This window comes from Artibeus jamaicensis, unplaced genomic scaffold, assembly GCF_021234435.1.
Source record: "Artibeus jamaicensis isolate MK-2021 breed Jamaican fruit bat unplaced genomic scaffold, CSHL_Jam_final contig_1016, whole genome shotgun sequence".
Classification (NCBI taxonomy): Eukaryota; Metazoa; Chordata; class Mammalia; order Chiroptera; family Phyllostomidae; genus Artibeus; species Artibeus jamaicensis.
The window spans coordinates 3,117,384-3,140,107 of NW_026521195.1; the positions used below are offsets into that span (position 1 = coordinate 3,117,384).

General features: G+C 50.5%; 2 protein-coding genes across 7 annotated transcripts in view; one reads left to right on the forward strand and one right to left on the reverse strand.

Annotated features, from left to right (window-relative positions):
• Positions 1-18,910, reverse strand: part of ZNF277 (zinc finger protein 277) — a 76,473-nt gene extending 57,563 nt beyond the window's left edge. Inside the window, exon 1 of one of the 2 annotated variants that reach the window (XM_037156032.2) lies at positions 18,790-18,910. In XM_037156032.2, coding sequence (XP_037011927.2) covers positions 18,790-18,880 — 91 coding nt within the window. In that variant the 5' untranslated portion in view covers positions 18,881-18,910. The remainder of the gene's footprint in view (positions 1-18,789) is intronic. The other variant, XM_037156033.2, reaches the window with a different exon arrangement.
• A 237-nt stretch (positions 18,911-19,147) lies between these two features.
• The window catches only part of DOCK4 (dedicator of cytokinesis 4), a 313,731-nt gene continuing 310,154 nt past the window's right edge, over positions 19,148-22,724 (forward strand). For all 5 annotated transcript variants that reach the window (XM_037155987.2, XM_037155989.2, XM_037155988.2 and 2 more), the window contains exon 1: positions 19,148-19,512. In XM_037155987.2, coding sequence (XP_037011882.2) covers positions 19,476-19,512 — 37 coding nt within the window. In that variant the 5' untranslated portion in view covers positions 19,148-19,475. The remainder of the gene's footprint in view (positions 19,513-22,724) is intronic.

Sequence of the window (22,724 nt, forward strand, 5' to 3'; positions counted from 1 at the left end):
CTGGAAGGCTATATTGCCGGGCATTCCACATCAAACTTCAGGTCTAATAAAGCTTGGTTCCTTGCTGCATACATATAATCAAGAATGTTGCAGTTAGATTTCTTCTAAAATCAAATCCTTAAAACCTGAAACAGGAAGCGTGGAGCACCCGCACGGAGACGGACATTCCTGTTTGCTACAGTCGGGCGGAGTCTAGATTTGTCTTTCTTTCCTTTCTATTGTGTCTGTTGGGGTGAGACTCGGTTAACAAAACCGTACAGGTCTCAGGTGTGCAAGTCCATCACACACCGTCTCCGTCCTGTAGTGAAGTCTCCGTCCACACCATTCGTCCCCCTGCACCTCCTCCACCTCTCTCCATCCCCCAGCAATCACCACACTGTCCTCTGTGTCCATGAGATTTTTTCTCTTTTTAAAATACAAGCCTCCTTCTAAACCAGAAGCAAACCATGATGCATACAACCGAGTGCCACCGAAGGCAGTTTCTGGCGATACCTGCCCCCGACCTCCTACAGCCGTGGGAACAGGCCTGTCAGCGGGAGGCGAGTGTCTCAGGTTTGGGTGCCCTGGGCACTGGCTGCTAGAAGAGGTCCAGTGTTAAGACATTGGGGCTGAATTGCATCCCCCCAAAAAGATGCACCGTGGTCCCGACCCCTAGGACCTCAGAATGTGACCTTATTTGGAAACAGGGTCTTTGTAAAGTTAATTAAGTCAAAATAAGGTCATCAGAGGTCCAACATGTCTGGTATTCTTAGAGCAAAGGGGATGTCTGGACGCTGAGACAGACATACAAAACACCACGTAATGGTGGCCGCAGAGATCAGGCTGATGCTCCCACAAGCCAAGGAATGTAGAGATGGCCAGTGCACCCCCAGAAGCTAGAAAGGAAGGCACAGATTCTCGCCCCAAGCCCTCAGAAGGAAGGGATTGTGCAGCCGCCCTGCACTCCAACAGCCCCTGTAGAACTCTGGGACAGTGCCTCTCTGTTCTGAGTTCCCCAGGCTGTGGGCCTGTCATGGCAGCAAACACGCCCACGACTGTGGGATCAACAGGTATCATAAACGGAGAACCCAGAGGGAAGAATGCTTGTTACAAGAAACGTGGGTGAAACAAATACAAATAGCCACCTCTTCCAATCTGGTGGAACTCCTCACTCGTTATTATAGGCGGCAGAAGGCGGCAGATCTCACTTGCACAGAGAGACCCTTTGTTACGGTGTGTTTCAAAAATTGCTCTCTGGGTCCTAAAGTGTGAGTTTGTGCTTAATTTGGATCATGAAGCATGAACGACTGTTAGTGAAAGGAGATTTATAGAGTTTTTAGGGTCACCACACTTAAGCTGTTTACACAGCATTCACAACCATTTTAGCTTTTCATTCGAGAACTTAACGCCAGATTGACAACACAGGTGCCTCATTAATGCTGACACCAGGAAACTCCATTTCCCCTACACTGTACTCACATATTCAACGGCTGAAGGAAGGAAGCAGAGAGCCCTGCACCCAACTTTTTAAAGGCTATCGCGGACCTGGACAGTTTCTAATGGATGCAGCCTCTAAACACCAGAAAAAAACTAACACCAAGAAAAGTTGAGACACCGTTTGTTCAGGTTAGTACCTGAGTTAACTGTAATTGAAGAAATAGCCTGAAAATAGCCCATTAGAACAGATTTCAACAGATTACTTATATACCAACACAAAGGGTAACTGCTGGTGTTTATCTTTTTTTTTTTTTATGTGGTCTTGATGCTGGAAGAGTCAGCAGGTAAGGGAAAAAAGTCTTGAAATAGAAGAACAAAGTTGGAGAACCCACACTCCAGTGACTTCAAAACTTCCTAGAAAGCTACCGTAAGTAAGACCCAGTGGTACTGGCTTAGGAAAAGACCGGTCCAGATCAATGGAAGAGAAGTGAGAGTCCGGAGGCAAATCCTCACTCTCCCAGTCAGTTAATTCTGACAAGGGTGCTGAGACAACTCAGCTGGGGGGACAGCAAGTCTCTGAAACAGACGGACCTGGACGATGGAGGTCTACGCAAAAGGGTCAAGACCAGCCGCTTCCTTGTGCTGCCCACCAAATGAACTACGGGTGCTGCTCTTTCGGAGCAGAGACCCTCGCAGTGATGGCGAGAGAGCTGTGGGGTGGGGTCGTCCTCTGGCACGAAGGGTGAGTGGGCACGGGGTCCCATGGCTGTGCTGCTGCGTGGAACTAGTTGCGCGGTTATGCTCTCGGCCTTGCTGTGTGCTCCTCGGTTAAATGTGGGGGAGGTGGGAAAACGAGCAGAGCATGGACAGCGCTCTGGAACCATGACCTGTAAGGATGTGGGGAGGGGGCAGGAAGAGAAGACGGAACCGGGCGCCATGGTGTCAGCCCTGGACAGACAGTGCACAGATGTCTAACCCCAGCCAGTGGCCAGTGTCAGGTCAGGAGTAACATCGACATCCCTTCCTTACTGAGTGATTGAACATGGATACAACAGCAAAGCGCACTGTGGTCACACCCCTAACATGGGAGCCACATGACAAACTGATGGTTTGTGATACGGAACTGAAGTGCTAAGAAGGGAAAATGCTCGGGCGCCTTCTGGGTGGAGGGAATAAGTCAGCAAGAATACTCACAGGGAAGGTGAAGGTCACACCAAGACTAAGTCTTGAGGAATAACTAGAGAAAAAATATTCTAGGTATGGAGGATATATGATTAGGGCTAGAGTGGTTAGAAAATAATAAACTTTCTCCAAACAGGCAGAAGGAAGGAAAACGGGTTATTTCAATAGCGTGAGGCGTTTGGCACCACCAGCCATCACTGAGGATTGAGAGGGTTCCAGTGACTGGGTTGGGTAAGGGCTTCCCCCCTTGACTCCCGCTTTGGACACTGCATGACACCTGGGGCACGTGACTGCTCCAACAACAGACGTGCTGTTACCTGCTATTCAGGTTCAGGGTCAAGGGGATCTGGAGGAAGGCCACCCCTGAGAGCAGGAGTCTTGCCCATCCCTTTCAAGGGAGTCCTCGCTTATCCTCAGCCGGCGATGGAGATGCTATTTGCACACAGACCCACGCGAGCTCTCCAGTGACCTCAGGAAGTGGCCTCCCGTCTGGGTTCTTCATCAGGAATTGGGCCTTCGAATGATTTCAAAGTAGGTAAATTAACTCAGAGGAGGCATTGGAGAGGAGCACCTGATAATAATTCAGAGCATTAGCGTATATGGATTTAGGTGTTAAGCCACCGACTGTTTCAGACAGACTGCTCTGTTCAAATTCTCCAAGTGAACGCATCCTGTCTGAGTTCACAAGGTTTCCTCCATTGTCTAGTGGGTACCTCGTCCCCCCCCCCCCCCCCCAGTTCATGCTGTTTGTCTTCTCCAGACTTGAATCCCAATTACACAGACTCCTAATCCCCATCTTAATCCTGGGCCTCACTATTCACTCATTGTAAAACCATCCATCCAGGCTTCAGAGGGCAACACTACGGCAGAGGCTTTGCAATCACTTTGGTGAGGAGGAGCAACAACATTTTTTTTGGTGGTAATCCCTGGATACTGCTGCCTTTCACCAAGGGAGCTGATTGGAGAACACAGCAGATGACTTTAAATTGATACCAATCTTCTTTCCTAATGAAGTGGAAACTACTATTTCATCTGTTTTCTGAAATAACAGACTACCCCCCCCCCAACCGCACTATTACCTATTTCAAGCAAATACACTTGATACAAGGAAGGAATCCATACATTGCGCATTGAGCAACAGAAAAATTCTTGGAATTAGAAAGGTTCTGTTGTCTTGACCCCAGTGCATGGTATAAAACTGTGCCCTACTGACGTTTGCTCACTTTAGAAATTAAAGGAGAGTCACACGTGTTACAGAAAATGTAAAGAGAAATGGTAAAGACACTCATAAGCAAGAAGCAATCTACTGTGATAATAAACTATGGAAATGAAAAAAAAAAAAAACACCCAAACAACCCACGCAGGGTAATGGTGAGATGGGAAGGAGCCAAAAAATTATCCGAAAAACTGCAATTAGGACCAGATGGCATTCATCAGAGACTTCGAAGTTAACTGAGCTACTCAGGAAAAAAATGCGGTTTATCATTAAAAAGAAGTGCTGCAGCAGAAGATTAAATTCCTCTGAAAGTTGCTGAAGGATGACCTTGGACTTATCAGTTGTAATAAACTAGCATAAAGCATTTGCTGTAGTCATGCATGTAAGTTTTCAGTAAGAAAAAAAAATAGCAACGCACCAGCATGTCCCCTTTCTGGTTTATCAGATTCCACATCAGTCCAATTAACACACCAACATTTGAAAATAGTTTGTCACACACACACAGGCACATACACACAAACACAATTTTAAAGACACACGACCACTCTCGCTCACACATGAGGTGGGCCCTTGTCTGAAAATTCATAGATCAGCACAAAATCTGCAACCTAGTTAGGAGTATCTGGTAAAACCTGCCATGGATCAAAGCAAAAATACTGAACTGCAGGGGTATATGACCATTTTTCATTATGGAAAAGGTATCAACTATGTAATTCGTGAGAAATAATTAAGAAAAATGTACATTTAAAAATGCACTTTTATCTAAAAAATAAAACATAAAAGTGCAAATCTGCACCTGACAGAGTGCAGTGAGCGCTTGCAAACAGGTGTAGCTGCCCACCTGTGTCTCTTAGTACCCCCCCCCCCCAGCAGCGCCCTGCAGGGGTCAGTCGCCCTGGGAGACAACCCACAAGGCCCTGCTTCATGTCGCCCGTGCTGCTTCCCTGACCCTGTCTGTGCCTGGCACCCTCCCCCACCATTCGAGACTCTGACAATGTGCCAGAGTGGGGCAGCTTGGAGCCGTTCTTCCCGCAGGTCCTCTGCTGAGAACGACCACCTGGCAAGGCCTCTTCCCAGGGCTGCTCCCCGGGCGCCAGCCCTGACCTCCCAGGCAGGCCAGCAGCCCAGAGGCCGGCTGCCTGGCTGCCTGAGTGCCCTCCTTTCACGAGTTAATCTCTGCTGCCAGACTTGTGGCCCCTCGGGGAAGCAACTCTGGTTCCTTTTGGTGCCCTTGGGCCCTGGCACGTAATTACTGCTCAGTAAAGACTTGCTCAAACCGAAGAGCCTGAGGAGGTCACGGTGCCCTTTCCGATCTCCAAGCAGAAGTGTCTGTGTGCTCTCTTGCTTTCAGCCAGGGACGCCCTATTCACCCCTGCCAGTGGCTCCCGGAGGACCCAACCTGTGGACCTCCGCCTCCGCGAAAATGAGGGCTGCGTGCTGGACACTGCCTGGGCGGTCCAGAGATGGTTCTTGGGGGTCGTCTTTTATTCCATCTTCTTCCCTCTGGCGTCTGAAGCTTTAAGCAGAGCTTCTGAGATGTCCTTGGGTGGCGCTTGGCTCTCGTGCTGCCTGGCGTCCTGACGTGGCTGGTACTCCAGGCTCAGGGGCTGGGCGGCTGCCCACCGGCCTGCAGGGGTCTCTCCCACTTCTCCCACAGAGCTGACTATAAACACCCCTTTCAGGCAAATATTTCCTCTGCTCATTTACTCAGAGCTTCACCTAGTTATAGGTAAGTGTATTGCCTCACTCAGAAAAGACAGAAGCTATGTCTTGGCATTTTGAAATATTTCCCTATGCCACTCACAGATCAAATATTCTGTAACATTTAGGTTAAATGATAAGTGACTGATAGTTTAAAGGGGGAAGAGGCTGGTTATAGTATATATTGCACATGGGATAGAAAGCTACAGATAGTTAAATCTGTGACTTTCCTGCAGGATATTAACATATCACAGCTTAATTTATATAGCCCTTTACATTTTATAAAATTATCTTCTAATCATCTCACTGCTACCCTGCAAGGCGGGAAAGAGGGCGATTTCTGTCTTAGCTATGTGAAAGCCAAAGCCCAGGGAGTGGGTTTATCTAAGGTCACACAGCTACTACGGGAAGCGCAATCTTCTGTCCCTGAGGGTCAGTGTCCTGTGTCCTACATTATGCTCGCAGTATGGGGACAAGCCCAAATTTCGGGGGCTGTGAGCTCACAGGGCAGCCTTGCAGCTCTCAGTCAACAAGCACAAGGACTGGCGTGAACTCCGCAAGCCCACCTGATCCGAGAACCTGAGACAATGAAAGGAAAGCAGGAGGTGATGGTGACGGAAAAGCCCAGCATAAAAGGACTACCTGTTTTAATAAGCCCTGCCTGAAGCCTCAGTGGGGACTTTCTAGAGTTTCAGATGCATGACAGCAATCAGGTCTCTGCCCAAGTCCCACATCCATCAAGTCGAGCAGCAGGCACCATCGGCTATGGAGATTTTAAGAAACACAAAAAAGGAAAGAAAAAGACCAGACCCCTCCCCACCCCACTCATGTAAAAACACACACTCACCCATGTATACACCCTTTGGCCAGACCTGAACCATGGCTGTATCTGGAAATACGGGAATGGCCTCAATACACATGGGTGGGCTGAATGGGGACCCCAAGTCAAGGAATGCCAGGCACCACGCTGGGCGGGGCAGGGAAGGGTCCTCCCCTGGAGGCCGCAGAGGGGGTGGCGGTGCTGACAGCTTCACTTTGGACTTCCAGCCTTCAGGATGGCGAAAGTGGGCTTCCGCTGTTTGAAGCCGCCCAGCCTGTGGGACTCTGTTATGGGCAGTCTTTGGAAGCGAGTACATATACATTAATCGCACTATTAGAACAGAATGTGTCCCTCTACAGCAAGCAGCAGGATTCTCCTAGGCAAGTGCACAGTCTGTGATGAGGGCTGCGGAGAGGTGCGGGGCTAACCCCACCAGGGTGGGGGCGGCTGCACACAGAAAGGGGGGGCCCTTAGGGCAAGGTCTGAACTATGAATATGACTTAGACAGCAAGAAACAGTGTCTATTCTTAATGAGGATTACAGTACTTTACAAAGTGTGACTGATGAAGGATGTAACTTAAAAAAAATGTCCATATCATATGAAAACATTTTTGAGTTTCCACAAGTATGTGTGAATTTCACAGGTGGGTCTAAGATCAGCTGATATCAATAGCATTATAATTATTTTTGATAACTACCCATAAATACAATAGATTTGGAATTAATTCATTAATGTATTGTTATAATTTCAGGGACGGGTTGTGCAGCCGGGCATCTGTGTACACTATCGTGTGCTCGCCACCCAGAGCCTAGTGCATCCGTCGCCATACACGTGACCCCCTTCCCCTTGGATACCCACCAATCTCTTGTCCACGTCTATGAGTTTGCTCTCATTTTGTTTGTTTCTTCCTTTTCTTCATTTTATATTCCACTGAGTGAAATCATACAATTTTTGTCCTCTTCCGTCTGATTGAGTTCACTTGGCATAACACCCTCAGCCCCACCCATGCTGGCACGATGACCGTATTTCATCTTTTTATGGCCAAGTAGTATAGCATTGTGGATACATATATCATATCATATCTTCTTCTTTTTTAAAAAATATTTATTTATTATTAGAGAGGGGAAGGGAGGGAAACATCAACGGGTGGTTGCCTCTTGTGCATCCCCCACTGGGGACCTGGCCCAGCAACCCAGGCCTGTGCCTTAGACTGGGAATTGAACCAGCGGCCCTTTGATTCGGAGGCCGGCACTCAATCCACTGAGCCACACCAGCCAGGGCCATATGTCATATCTTCTTTGGCCACTCATTGGTCAATGGATGCTTAGGATGCTTCCATCCAGTGGCTACTGTGAGCATGCCGCAGTGCACGTGGGGGTGCAGATGCGTCTCGAGTGAGTGTTTTCACGTTCTGTGGGTGTGCACCCAGAAGCGGCACTGCCGGCAGCTCATACGGCAGTTCTAGTCTCAACTTTCTGAGAAACCTCCAGGCTGTTTTCCCCAGTGGCCCCATCAATTCACCATCCTGCCAGTGGTGCACGAGGGCCCCGCTTCCTCCACATCCTCTCCAACACTTGGTATTTCTTGTATTTTTGATAATAGCTACTCTCACAGTAAAACCGCATTTAACGTGAGAATTCCAAAGAAATGGAGATCAGCCAGTTGGCTCTGAACCCTGCTGACCAGGAGTCAATAACATTGGTCCCATGAATCATTTCTAAGCTGTTTGAACAAACTTTCACTAAGGAATTCCTCTGCATCACAGGAGTTGCAGATTTCACATCAAAGAGATGCTTGGATTTATCATTTCATTAATAAAGTCATTCAGAAACTCTGATATTTCTGATGCTGCCACCGCACACAGGCAATTAGAACCACATTCCTGAGTCCGATGAAAGCTGAGAGAAGAATGCAAATGAAATTTTGATAACCTTAAATAATTCATGAAACAGCTATGGTAACCTGACTGGCACAGGCTCGAGTGATCGGGAGCAGTCAGCCAGAGGCTGCGTACTCAGGAATGACGTTCCTTTTCATTGTTCAATTTTCAAATCAAAAGACACCGATTTCAAGAGTAAAATTTCTCCTACTTTGCTACAGTGCTAGGTTTGTTTACACAAATATTTATTTCAATGTTACTTTGGACATCTTCAAAAGAACTCTGGCTTTCTGGACAAAACAGGGCAGGGGGTGGGGTGCAACTTGGAGGACACCCCGCCCCCCGAGGCAGAACAAACAGTGACGTCTGCTGTTTTCACCCTGAACTGAAACAGGAGCGCTGGAACACCGAGACAATGGTTATTATGACAGTCACAGGGTGACCAGTCTCTTCCTGAAGATGTTTACAGGTGGAACTACTTGGGCAGGCTCTGCTCTTGATAAACACGGTCTGTCTCATGGGAAGACAGTTTCCACGGAACATCTGCAGCCCATGAAATGTTCATGGGGGTGATTTGAGGAAAGGGTTAGACAGTTGGGAAACTGCAACTTAATATGAATCTCTTGGACATTCACAAAATTAGCATACTAAAGTCCTGAAGTAAGGAAGTTATGCAACTTTACTAAACTCAGCATTTGAAAATTACTTGATCATGAAATCCTCTTTGTGTGAGAAGATATTATAACACTTTTCTGTCCTTCAATTCTACAGAGCCCTGGAGTACCACCCTGAAAAACATGCTTACTGGACAGCTTACTAAATTGTACCAGCCCACCTACTTCAATCACAGAGGCAAACAAAACCAACGAGAACCCCAGCTGCTGAGAAGGTCTCGAAGCATGACAGCAAAGACATGAAGTTTTTTCAGTCCCTGGCTTAAAGGCTTTGTTCATTTTTCATTCATTTAGGCTCTCAGAACATAGAAATTTGAACAGTTGGAGGTATTCTGGGTTTCGTGCATTGAAAGGGAAACGGGTTTGCTGTGCTTGTAGAAAGAACCGTAACTACTCAGACCTAAGAATATCGTATTGACAGGAGGGAAAGTAACATTATAATTTAATCTGTTCTTTCAATAAACTCTGAAATGTTTCAAAAGGAAAAAGATCAAGAACAGAAGTCTTTCTCCGAGGCCTCAAACCCCACATAGTCTGGGGGTCATGGAAAAGAAAGGGCATCATCACTTTACACTTGAGAGTCGCGCTGCAGCTGGCCCACTGTGCGGGGCTAACGAGCTCCGGGTCAGGAGAGCCGCGGCCCTGTGGGCAACTGTAACGAGCTGCCTGGAGCTCAGCCCCGCCACGGTGGCCAGTGAGCCCAGCGGGGGTCTCCACGCACACCACCGGCGGTTCGGCTCCACTCCAGGAGGAGCCACCTCAGCCAGTGGCTCTGCGTCAACCCAGTCTTCTTGGCCCCGTCTGCACCTGGGTCCCAGAGGCTCGCCCCTGGGCATGTGACTGAGCCCTGGGAACCAAGCCTCACTTGTGTTCCTTTGCTGGTGCCCGAGCCTGTGACATGTTGCCCGACTCCGTCAATTCTCTGATTTCACGCCTGGCCCAGACCCCCGTTCCTGCTAACTCGAGTCTCCAAGCTTTTCCAGGACTCGGGTTCTGCCCCTAAGTCCGGTTTACCTGCGGTCCTGTTCCTGCCGCTGACAAAGACTCTCCCTGACCACACCTGAGTCAGGCTAACCATTTTTATGACCAGGCCTTGCCAGACCCTCGCAGCCCAGTCTCGGCAAGAATCCTTGCTCTGGAAACTACCCCTACCTCCTACTCAACTGCCCCTCCTCAGTGAGTCGCCTCCTGATTCGACCTCGATCTCTCGGGTGTCCTCCTTCCCGCCTCTAAGGCCCAGTCGGCAGAGTCGGGGTGTAATGTGTGAGACCTGTGGGCGAGCTTCGATTGGCCTTTCCAGGCTTCTCTGCACCACTCCCTCTTTCCTGCTTCTCTCCGGGTAGAGGGGCTGCCTCGTGCCTGCGGGACAGGCCCCCAGTTTTTCTTTTGCCCTGCCCCTCCTCCGCCCGAGTGGCCTTGCCTTGCTTCTGTGTGGCCAAATCCTACTCAACTTGCCTGGTACGACTCGCTGGGCATGATCTCTCCCTTCCCTTCCTCAAGTTTTATTAGCTTTTTGTTTACCTTCCTGCTCTATCCACACCCCCCCTACTATGACTATTCTTAAAACAGGACTCCCTTGCCACACAAATTTCTCTCTCTCTAACTGCAGGGCACAGACTGACAGATTGATTGATTGGTTGTGCACAGAGGATCTCTTCTTGCTCAACTCTGTCTTGATCACTTGGTGCTCCTCAATATTTCCTACCTCGTGAGATAGCTACTCACGTATTCCTTACACCTTCCCTGCTGGGCCATCCGATCCTGGGCGGCCAGACGGACCTGGTTTCCGCCTTTGTGGTCGACAGCAGGGGGCTGCAGGGGGCAGGTGGGGAACTACAGGCTCTGATGAACTGAGTCTCGGCTCTGTCGGTAGCTCTCTCAGACCTGCACTGTTTACTAGAGAATGGAGAGGAGAAGGAACAGGGTTGGGTGGGAGACCCCCCGATGGCCTGCCCACACTCTCCTGGGTTGAGAGGTCCGAGAAGCCATCTGCTGCTGGAGTCCTCCACCGGTTTCCCGACTCCGTGTCCCTGATCAGTGATGTCCCAACATGTGACTAACTGTTAACAGCACCTCCAGAGACGCTTTTCTTTTCACACCGACTCTGCGCTATGTACGCTGCGGGCTCCCCAAGTCCACTTTCTTTTACTGATATTGGGGAAACGCAGTCAAAAGGGTGTTCATACAAGTGAATTCTCTCCTTTACAAACCAAGAAACCTTACCACATATGTAAATAACTTCTGTAAAATCACAGAGTCATTCAGAAGCCCAAGTGAGATCAGACCCAGATAAAAACCTGAGCAACGCGCTGGGAAAGCCACCTCCAGAGCAGGAGGCCATCAGTGTGGCGTCTCCTCCTGTGGGCGCACCGCTGGCACAGAGCTTGCAGAAGTCGGTCATCAGCTGGTGTGTATGAAGCCCCAACAAGCGTTCAGGATCTCCTCCTCCCCCCTTCCCCGTGGGAATCAGCTGTGCCGTGCTAGAGCAAAGACTGATGTTGCTACTGTTTAGCAACAGTTACTGCTATTAATTGCTTTATAATGGTAATTACGATGAGTGGATACAAGATATTTTCTTTTCTAATTGGCTATTACTGATGAATAGCAGCTTGTTATGTAACAGGAAATTGTGTTAAAAAAATAACCACAATTACAATTCTGAGGGCTTCCTCTTAAAAAACAAATCTCAGTTTTTGGATAAAAACACTACCGCAACTTAGGCCCTGTCGAATCACGTGGGGAAGGGTTTACCTTTCAGTTAAGGAAAGGCACGGAACGAGGACAGTGCTAGGGAAACCAGGAGACTGAGCATGCATTTCCTGTCTTTGAAAAATAAACGCATTCAAAAGCTGTGCTGTGCTAGACTCCTCAGTCGGTGCAGGCTGATTACAGAGTCAAATGTGCCACTTCTTCCCGCAGCGTGACATGCAGCCAGAAAGGACTCCCCGATTAGCTCCGGCCAAACACGGATGCTGAGCCCACCAGCCGCATGGAAGAGTCTGCGAGGGGAGGGCCAGGGGCGCTTTCCTGGCGTCCTGTACAGCGCCCAGCAGGGAGCAGATTCCCAGTTGCCCCCTCACCCACACAAAATGCCATCCCAGCAGGGCACTGTCCCAGAAGACGAGGCGACACAAAGCAAAGCGTGTGTGACAGCCCCGTCCTGAGAGGGCTGACACACTAACGTCGGTGGCTCGATTCAGACTCTAACGTGGGTCGGTCTGAAGTCACACCCAAACTTCTGGAGCAGTGGCCACGGCAGTTGTCACACATAACAACAGTGAGGCTACAGGACCCGCTCGGTCACACAGGTTTTAACTGATGGCGACATCTGAGCCGGTCTGTCCTATTCCAGAGACCACCTCTGCTTCTTGTGCTAGCCCCTCCTCACCGGTGTCACCCACCCCGACATTTCCACAGCGCTCAGGTCCACGGACCGCTTTCGCACAGCCCACCACCTCGCTCAGCCTCCCACTGACGCGAGCCAGGCCACCAACCGCACATTTCCATGGTGGGATCGAGGCTCAGGGGGATGAAATTATTCTTGCCAAGTTCACACGACTACAGAGCAGCCAATTCATGATCAGCATTCACATTTCCTGACCCCTAGTCCAGTTTTCTCTTCCACACATTCTTACCTGATGTCTTGCTTAATTTAAATTACTACACATGGAGAAAGCCTAATAGTTTCCAACATTAGCTTGTATCACTTAAAATATTCTACCACTTCTCGACTGTTGACCTGCAGTGAAAATAAAGAGCAAAAGGTCTAATTCTAGAAAACTCTGCTTGGTTCCTGGAGCTAAAGATAGCACACAGACTGTTAGTTATCTGACGAGTCCCACCACAGGCCACAGACAGTACCGGCTGAGATGTAAACTGAGGCAGGAGACTGATACCAAATGCATCACAGTTTCTGGGAAAAGCTGCTTCACTCACCTCTGGGCCCATGAGGTGGGTATAACACACCCGTTTCAGCGAGTATCACAATTGTTTGAGGGACTGTGGGTGACATACCAGCCCATTCAGTCTGACGAGTTTCTTAAACAACCTGTAGCAGAAATGAACCCTAACTTTGTGGCAAAGTTCTTCAAGAACAGCCAACAGAAGCATATACAGTTTCCAGTGCTGGAGAAGGCAGTTAATGTATGCTGCTTATTTCTACATGCCCACGGACTTATGTTTGGAAGAAAGCCTAATTTTTATCTGAATCTGATCGGCATCATCATCAGTAGTGAATGTGAACAAATCAGCCTCAGAGCTTTCATGACGGGCAGTGTGCGAGCCTGTGTCATGGAGGGTGGCGCCGGGCTGCGCAGGACTCAGGTCTGCGTCCACACAGAGAGAAGGGGATGTGACTGTGGCGGCTGAGACGACCAGTCCTCCCACGTTCTTCAACAGAAACCTGCTCTAGAGGTGGACGGGATGCAGCGTGGCTGCAGCACTCAAAGACACCGCCTGTGCTGCCTCTAGCACACGTCCACGGGCAGGCCGCTAAGTGTGGCTGGAACAGCCCGCACCGCTGGCTGGAGACCCCGAGGCTCTGCCATCTTAGCGGCCCTCTCAACAGTCCGGTGGACAGAGGATCGCTGCCTGTCTCACGGGGGGAAACTGAGGCTTGGGGGCTCATCACCTGGCCGAGGCTGGGCAGTGCCCAGGATTCGGTCCTAAACTGTTCTGACCTCAGTCTGTACAGGTACTCTTTCCTCTATGCCATTCTGCCTTTCTATGGCAACAGTAGCTTTAGAACATGTGTACGGCTAAGGAAAGTCTGTTTCGGCTGTCATCCTATGGAGCTCAGAGACATCATGATACCAGTAAACAGAATTAAAGTCCTCTCATAGCTGCCGTGTGACCCTCTGCAAGCTACTCTTTGCCCCAGTTCCCTCAGGGCTGCTGTGAGGACAGAATGGAAGAGGACTCGGAATAGTACTGGACACAGTACTTGGCACCAGTTGCTGCTCATCAAATGTCAGCTCCCGCCAGCATTACCATTATTATTATACCTCCTTTTTTAATATCCCCTCTTAATAGCCTACAAGCTGGGACCTGCTTAGTTTTAAAGGGTGCTGCGGGGGAGGCCCCTCGGAGCCTCACGCCAACGCCGCCAGACTAGGATTCTCCAACTCTTTTCCCTTCGTGCCATCCTCCAGCCTGCACCCTGCGAGCCCATCCCAATATGCAAGCCCACCCGAGCTTCCTGCTGACTAGGACGGTGCATGCCCATGTGGGGAGCTGAAGGCTGGTGTGAGGGGGGGTGCTGGGGAGGAGTGGGAAGGGGTCTAGAAGAGACTATAAAAAGGCTTTTGGAGCACATAGTTGCAATTCCAGTATGCAGTGCCAGCAGACACACGGACAACCCCCAAATTCCATGAGTGCACGCAAACCAAAGCAGCCATCAGCAGCGCATTCCTGAGCCTGCCCTGGGTTACACCGCCACTCACACAGCTTCCTGAGTGAACAGAGTCTGGGGGCAGGCAGTTCAAGGAGGCTGCTCTTTATATTAAAAGCGACTAAAGTTGACTGAGGTCCAGCTTTACAGAGGGGAACACTCTGGGCTTTCATAACTGCAGTAACTCTGCCAAGTAGGCGTTATAACTATGTTCACATCAGTGTAGCAGCATGTGCCATACACTGATGTCACAGCTGCCGAACGGCAGAGCTGAAATTTAGAGACGGCTTTTCCTAGACAGGGTCTGCTCCTCTTTCCACTGTCCCGGCAGGTAGGTGAGAGTGGACGTGAGCATTAATGCTGGAAATGAGACAATGCTGAGGGACACTGGGTGACAGCCAGACCGGGCGGGAGGCTGATGTGAGGGCCTGTGTAGCTGCTCACACACTCCTGAAGGACTCTTCTCACCGTCACCTGAACAACACTAAAACTTCACTTAAAAAGGGGCTGAAAACTATGCAAAAATGCTAACTGATTCCTCTGACAAGAACCATCTTCATGAGGATATTATGTATTAGTTGGCACGCACAACTTTCACAAACATATAATATCTCCTCAGTTTTCAGTTCCTCTGCTTAAAATGGCTCCCATTATAAGTTCTGGCTAAATTTCAAAGAGATTCTTCCCCCTGAGCTGGTACAGGTTGCTCCATGCAGCTCTGATCAGCCCTGAGTGCGTAAAAGTAAAACAAGACAACTCTGGCCCCCAAGAAGTTCATGGTCTACTGGGGTAGACAAAACTGCCGACAAATTCCCGCAGCCTGAGAACATCAGTGTGATAATGGAGATGAGGGAGGGGAAGCAGGGTGACTGAAGATGGGGGCCCTGCCTGGTGTGCAGGGTGGCACAGTGTCTCCCCTGTGTCGCCAGACCTCTGGGGCTCCAGCCGTCTCCAGGAAGGTCCCTGGCCCTGCACAACACTGCTTCCCATCCACCTGAACAGTGACTAGGATTTCATATGAAGAACAGATAGTAAATGGACTCAACATTTCTCACACTTGGGAGGTGTTATTGGTAGTTTTCTTCTGCTGTTTTTAATTAGGAGGCGGTAAGGGAGCACACCTGTAGTTTGGTAACGAACCACGCACTGAGGACACTTTTTGAACGAGGTCTGTGCCTCCCCGTTATGATATCCTGACGGTCAGCTGCTCCCCTGCAAATGCGCGCCCAGTAGGTGATGCCTGTGGTAATGCCTTGCCTTGGGGACCTCATTAACTCCTGTGTGCTGTCCCTGGAAGAAAGGGGGCCGCAGGAGGTGTCAGTGCCTGTCTTGTGGTTCCTATTTCAGTGAACAGCATCAAGCCTTAGTTAGAAACCTTGGAGCATCTTTGATTCCTATCTTGCCCTCGGGTCCCGAATCTGATCAGATACCGTGTCTTATTTTCCTGTGCCTGAAATAATCTTTTGAATCTGTTCTTTCTGGCCGTCTCTTTAGCCATTATTCTATTTGTAACCCTTTCCCAACTCTGCTGAATTCCTTGCAACATGCACCCTCTAAACGGTGCTCTTGGGACCAAAATCATGTCCCAACTGTCAGTGTTTCATCCACATTGACCAGCACTGGACTCCAGCAGGGCCCCCTGCGGCCCCCTTTCTTCCAGGGACAGCACACAGGAGTTAATGAGGTCCCCAAGGCAAGGCATTACCACAGGCATCACCTACTGGGCGAGCATTTGCAGGGGAGCAGCTGACCGTCAGGATATCACAACAGGGAGGCACAGACCTCGTTCAAAAAGTGTCCTCAGTGTGTGGTTCGTTACCAAACTACAGGTGTGCTCCCTTACCTAATTAAAAACAGCAGAAGAAAACTACCAATAACACCTCCCAAGTGTGAGAAATGTTGAGTCCATTTACTATCTGTTCTTCATATGAGATCCTAGTCACTGTTCAGGTGGATGGGAAGCAGTGCTGTGCAGGGCCAGGGACCTTCCTGGAGACGGCTGGAGCCCCAGAGGTCTGGCGACACAGGGGAGGCACCGTGCCTGCCTGCATACTACCCAATGACACTGAGTAGTCAAGATCGTGTAGAATTGCAAGGATTTCTATCCAAAGACTCCTAGGCCCCCCTGTCCCAGGGGATGAAACACACAGATGGACATTTTAATTAAAGCTAGATGAAAACCTCTTTAAAAGGGCAGTTTTCAAAAAGAAAATAATGATTTTATGAGAAAGAGCATACTTGATAAGTGCTTGCCTAACAAAAAATATGAATATACTTTTAAAGTCATTATTTCTGCCCCAAATTTGTATCCCACTGCAGGATTGGAAAAGAATTGGATAAAGTCTCAGAATGACACATGGGTTATAAATGGGATCTTTAGTCACCACTTCATAAGAACAACATAAAAATCAACCATTAAGCTCTCTCACTGACTTGTACAAATTAGTGAGAACTCGGAGCAGTTCTGAGCCAATCTGAGGGATTATTTTTGTTACAGAAGCTGCAAATTCATTGTAGCTGCCCAGTACTTTTGATGAAAACAAACTGGAGTCTAAGTTAAGGTTTCCATCAGTTACTCGGTTCTGTCTACTAGTCATTTAAACACTGGTCCTGGATTGGTCCCCTCACAGCTGGTGAGCACGCGGGAAGAGGCTACTCTCAGACACTGGTGGGAGGGTGCACTGATGCCTCATACAGGGAAGATCCAATGTCTACTATGTGCAATTTTCAACATGTGTAACTTTTGACCCAGCAATTTGTTGAGAAACACATACACAATGCCCAAGGATATGTATGTAAAGCTATTCACTACATCATTATTGAAAAACTAAAGTCCTACTATGTGCTCAGGAATAGGGGAATGGTTCAAGTGAGGCACGTCCATGTTATGGAATAGAGTGGGAGTGGCCTTTTAAAGGAAGGAAGCAATCAATGCACCAATAGGAAGAGTGTCTATAAGAGATTATTGGGAGAAGGAAGACCGCAGCTCTTTGATCTTACATAGAATGATCCTTTTTCATTTTTAAAAACTCAAAGCCATTGAGACGTGTTGTCATTGAGGAATATGTCAGAAAGAACACACATCAAACCAACAACACTTGCTACTCTGGGAGTGTGTGGTGGAGGAATTTTCATTTTGTACTGCACACATTTTTGAGCAGTTTGAAATGTTGATAACGAGAATTTTTATAACTTTAAAATAACTAATGGTTTTTTATTGTTCTTCAATGTTTGTGAAAGGCATACCCTATTTTTGTTTTTATGAGTTATCTGTGAGAAACATTCCTTGAGGATTCCATTCTTGGATTGTAATGTGATAGCCCTGTGGAATTTGCAAAGAATCTGGAAAGCGTTCATACTCTGTTACTATCACATTAATAGCTGACTGTATGGCCGACTCCACGATGAACTGCGTAGGGTGTGGGTATAACTCAATATCCAATGCAGGAGCCAACAGAGATTTCTTTGGTAGAGGTACTGAAATAATTACAGGGCCCGGTGCTTCCACTGATGGGAAGTAATTATTGCACTTTATCTCTGCTCAAAAACTTAAGACTCAATGTCAGTTTAACAGCAAAAGCATTAATAAGGAAAGAACAAAAAAACCCTCAACAAGGGCTGTGAACCAAATTTAAGCCCCAAATCAGGTCCATCATAAAAAGGTACCTTGCTGTGTTAAATTACCTATCAGAGACAAAGAAGGGGAGGCGAAGGGGAGAAGGATGGGCCAAAGGCAAAAGAATGGGGCTAGGAAGCCTAAAGACACGCCCCCTGCAGTTTTCAAAGTTTGGGGTTCATCTCTACAGTGGATTGGAGAACAACTTGGAAGTCAAATAGAGCCGAAGTTGCTGTGATTTTCCTAACCACATCAAATATTCTCTGAAGTCAGGAGAGCGGATTACCACTTCCTTTCTTCTTTCCCTATGGACCCCAGGCTCCACGTTCAATTCTAAACCCCAGGGGCGGTGGAAGAGCGACTCTGGAGTCTGGGAGGGACACACACACCCGTCAGGAGCCGCTCACGCCAGCCAACCAACCACTAGGCGTGTCTGCAGACTGGACAGCAGTGGCCAGTCTGCAAGTGGAAATCAGCGCGAACCCCCCAGTAAAGCTCTTCTCCCGAGGACAAACTTAAGCAAACAGAGTCGGAGGTAGGGTGCTGGCGAAGAAAAAGGGCTCTCATTCCTGCGTGATCACTGCCCTGGAGCGAGCCTGATTTGACCCACACCCACTCCGCAGCTAAGCTGGGAACTCCCAACGCCCAGGGAGCCTCCGTGGCTCCCGTTTTTGGGAGCCGTGCCATCCCGTTTTCTCTTCCCTCCACAGACAGCCCGCACCAACCAGCCGCGACCGACCCGCTGGTACGTCTGGGCCCCACCGCTGGCCACCTCCCGCCCAGGTGATCTCAGAGCCGGCAGGATCTTGGGTACGCCCGCCGGCTAGCTGCATTCCGGTCCGAGAGAAAGCAGAAAAAGCGCAGACCACTTTCACCTCGGGGGCGCCGTACTCACCTTCGTTACTGACAGCCCCAGTTCCGGGGCGATTGCAGTCATCGTCCTCCTCGCCTAGTGTAGCAGCACCCAGGGTCAAGGGAGCAGCCATCACGGCGCCAAGGAAAAGGGAGGGCCGTGGGGCGGGGCAGGCGCCGACAGGAACCAATGCAAACGCGACTGGAGGCGCATTTCCCCATCCACGCGACACTTCCTCCCCGCCCTCGCCGTGCGGTCACGCTCTGGACCAATAGGACGTGGGAAGCAAAACCTAAACCTCTCCCCTAGACGCTCCCGCCACGCCCCTTCCCCCGGATGGGGTGGCCCAGAACTACAATTCCCAGTGTGCCTCGGGGACGCCGGGCGGGGTGGGCCGGAGCCAGCGCAGGCGGGCGGGGGTGCGCCCGAGAGTGCTTCGGCGTGTTCGCTCAGTTCAGTGAATCAGAACAATGACTACGCCGCCGGGTCCCTAGGAGCGCGTCGGAGGACTCTGAGCAGCCGCCGCCAGGAGAGCGGCGGGCGGCGCAGCGTGGGCCGCGCGGTGTCAACGCTGGGCTCGGGAGCCCGCGGCGCAGACAAGCCTCCGCAGCCCGCGCGGAGCCGCCGGGCTCCAGCGCTGCAGCCGCTCCTTAGCAGCTGAGCATTGTTGTGAGCCGGAGAAGGGGCGCGGGGCTGTCCAGCCCGAAGACCCGGAGCCCTGCTTAACCATGTGGATACCTACGGAGCACGAGAAATACGGCGTGGGTGAGTCTCCACGGGGCCAACTTTTATTCCGCTCGGGTCGAGCGGGTGCGCATGTCGCGTCCTTGTCCCCGCGCCCCTAGTGCTCTGCCCGGCTGCAATTGCCTCTTCGGTGCCTCGCGCGGCGGGGTCGGGCTTTGGGGAGGCAGCCCCAGGCCGAGGGGTGCGCGCCGGCGTCTCGCCCCCCACCGCCTTAAGGGGCTCGGGTTCCCGGGTCGGCTGGGGGAGCGTGCGGAGCCGCCCGCTGCAGGGCTCAGCCTGCGGAGTTTGGAGTGGGGACAGGGTGTGCGTGTCAACTTGGAAGAGGAGGGTGGACGGCGTTTCTCTTCTTCCTTCCCCTTCTTCCCCACGACGGCTGTGGGTTGCGACGATTTCCCAGATTGGAGAGGGAGATAAGAACCACCGCGCAGAGAGAACACCCCCAAAACAGAGGGAGGCGCAGACCTTTCCTCTGGCGTCCGTCATCGTCCCCGGAGTGTGGAATGTGGCCCCGCGCTCGGTAGCCGTTGTGACAGCCGGAGCCTCCTCACCCTCCTCCCCCTCCTCCCTCCGGTCCCGGGGTTCAGGGCTCTGTGTCCCGAGGGGCGGGGGCGCTGGTGCTTGTCAACATCTGGGCGGCTCCGCTCTGCTCTTTGGAGGGTAACGGGCATTTCACGATGTTTTTACTTCGGGCCACCCTGAGGCCCGGAGCGAGAGCGGCGGGGGTGGTGATGAGGGGGACAGCTGTGGAGCGACGCCGGGGACAGTCTCGGAACGTCCGGGTCTTCGAGGCAAGGACAGCGCTTTCCGGACGGGGTTACCCAGGCGCTGGCGTTCTCGGGGATAGGAACGGGGTAGCGCGCGCAGTTCTGCGCAAAGGTGAACAACAAAGGGCATTAATGTTGACGGATGAACACGGGAGTCTCCCTTCCTTTCCCTCCTCCCATTTCGGGGCGATTGCAGTTCCCGTTTCTGTTGTTTGATTTCAGCTGGGTCGCCCCTTGGCAGTTACTCCTTTTAGGTTGCGACTCCCACCAGCCCGCCGCAGTCGAAGGCGACTAGAACGTCTCAGAAGATTTCACAGGGAGAAAGCATTGTAGATTTTACCAGCGACCTTTATTGCTTCTAATGCCCCGTCCTGCCGATGGGCTTTCTTTTTTTTTTTTAGAAAAAAAATTGGGTACAGATGAAGCGATTTAGGTGATGGGTAGGTATTTGCTTATGTTCTAGATTCATTTGCCTGTAATTTAAAAAACCTGGAAGGCCTTTTCGGGGAGTCAGGGGATTTTTGTCCGATCTTGCCTAGGTATGTAGGACTTCGGGGCCCGCTGAGCGGACTGTGTGGCAGAACACAGTCATTTCCGATTTTTGCATTAGCTTCCAGTCTGGGTCCTGACTCTTAGCAAGACAATAGTTTGTCCTCGGCCCACCTTTTGGGAAGGAGTTCCAGCTTCCTCTCTTCGGAGCGTAGGGAGTAGGCGCTGGTGGTCATTCCACCCTGCCCCCACCCCTCTTTGGGGGTAGATTAACTCTTGCTAGGAGAAGACGGTGCCTTTGCTGAACTGGCGGGGAGCCAGAGTGTCCCCTTGTCATTGGGTGTAACCATATAGGAAGCACAGACCCGCCAGCAGCACTGCCCCGCTTGGAACCCGTCCCGGTAGTTGCTCTCCTCCAGGGCTAAATTGCACCGACTACCGATGGGATTTATTTATTTATTTTGATTCCTGTCCATGCAGGGTCACGGGTGGGGAGCTGGTATGGATGAGCTCCGTTCTGGCCTTTCTTTAACAGCGGCGGCCAGAGGCTGCAAGCGCGCTGGGTTTCCTGGACCGGCAGACCGGATGTTATCAGTGGAGCGTTGGGGGCCGCAGCAGGCTCCCGCCGCGGGCTGGCTGTGGTCGGGGCGCAGGGCAGGGGGCGGCGGCGTGGGGAGCGCGTGTTTGGGCTGAGGCGGCCGAGGGAGGTGAAGCAGAGGCGTCTGCTGTGCTCGCTGACACAGCATCACACATCCAGGAACGTTAAGCACCTTTTACTATTAATTTTTGTTTGGCTTATGGAATGTTGCGCTGCTTTTTGGAACCCATCTGTCAGATGCTTGAGTGCGTGTTGTGTACGGGCGGGCAAAATCCTGCCCGCAGACTGGCGTGCAGACTTTGTGCTCACCACGGACAGCCCGATTTGTAGCTGCCCGCACTGCAGGTTAGTCTTCAGAACCTTGGTTCGCGTGTGCGTTTTTCACATCTCGTTTTTATAAATACTGAAGAGATGGTATCTCATGGGCAAACATCTTGGGCTGGTATCAGGTGTAGTAGTAATTTGGAATGAATCAGCCTTTGTAACTTGGAGTACCTGATCTTCCAATGCGGGTTGTGTATTTCTGCAATGATACTTCTTATTTACTATCAATTATGCATGCAGTAATCATGTCTTTATATATTAGTATTTGTGTTCCAGTTTCAAATGGATAAAATGACTTACATTTTCTGTCAGAGACTGAAATTCCTCTTCAACGCTGGGATGTGGGGGCTGTTTCCTCCATTTAATTGGTGAACAGCCTTTGGGCAGTGTACATGCAGCTTTATACCTAATTGCTTGATTCTGGGGACTCTGAAAGGCACAGTGACAAAGATTTAGTCCTGGGGGACAGGGAACCTTACGTTCGGAGGCACCATGATCGGCATCTTTCATCTTGGGAGATTCTGGTTAGTCTTGCTCCTTGTCTAGACCATACCATCAGCTGTGCGGCCTTTGCCAAGTCACTTAACCTTTCTGGGCCCTAGTCTCCGGGTCAAATGATATCTACAGTCCTTCCCAGCCCCAGTTCTGTAGAGCTCTGCCAAACAAATATGTGTTTCGGTTAGAAAACACTCCTGCTGTGTAAAGATTGTTACGAGAGAAAAACACTTGCGCTGTGACACGCTCCACCTCATTTTTAACTAAGGTCAGAGGTGAGCAAAAGCTGCTGGGCGAGATTCCCAAACGCAGGCAGGTGATGGCCGCTCACTTTGTCAATCTGTTTGACTCTCTCCAGCAGCCACTGGGGTGGGGGGAGGAGAGGGGAGTGCAGGGTTCTGATGGCCCCTCAGTTTCTGCGCCATTACTGCCTGCTTCCCGCTTACCCGCATCTGTCGCGCCTCTCCCCTCTGTGAGCGGGGTGGGAGTTTGTCACAGAGAAGTGCAGACCATGGCAGACGTGTTTCTGTGCTCCGTGGTTCAGCGGGCGTCAGGGCACTGCG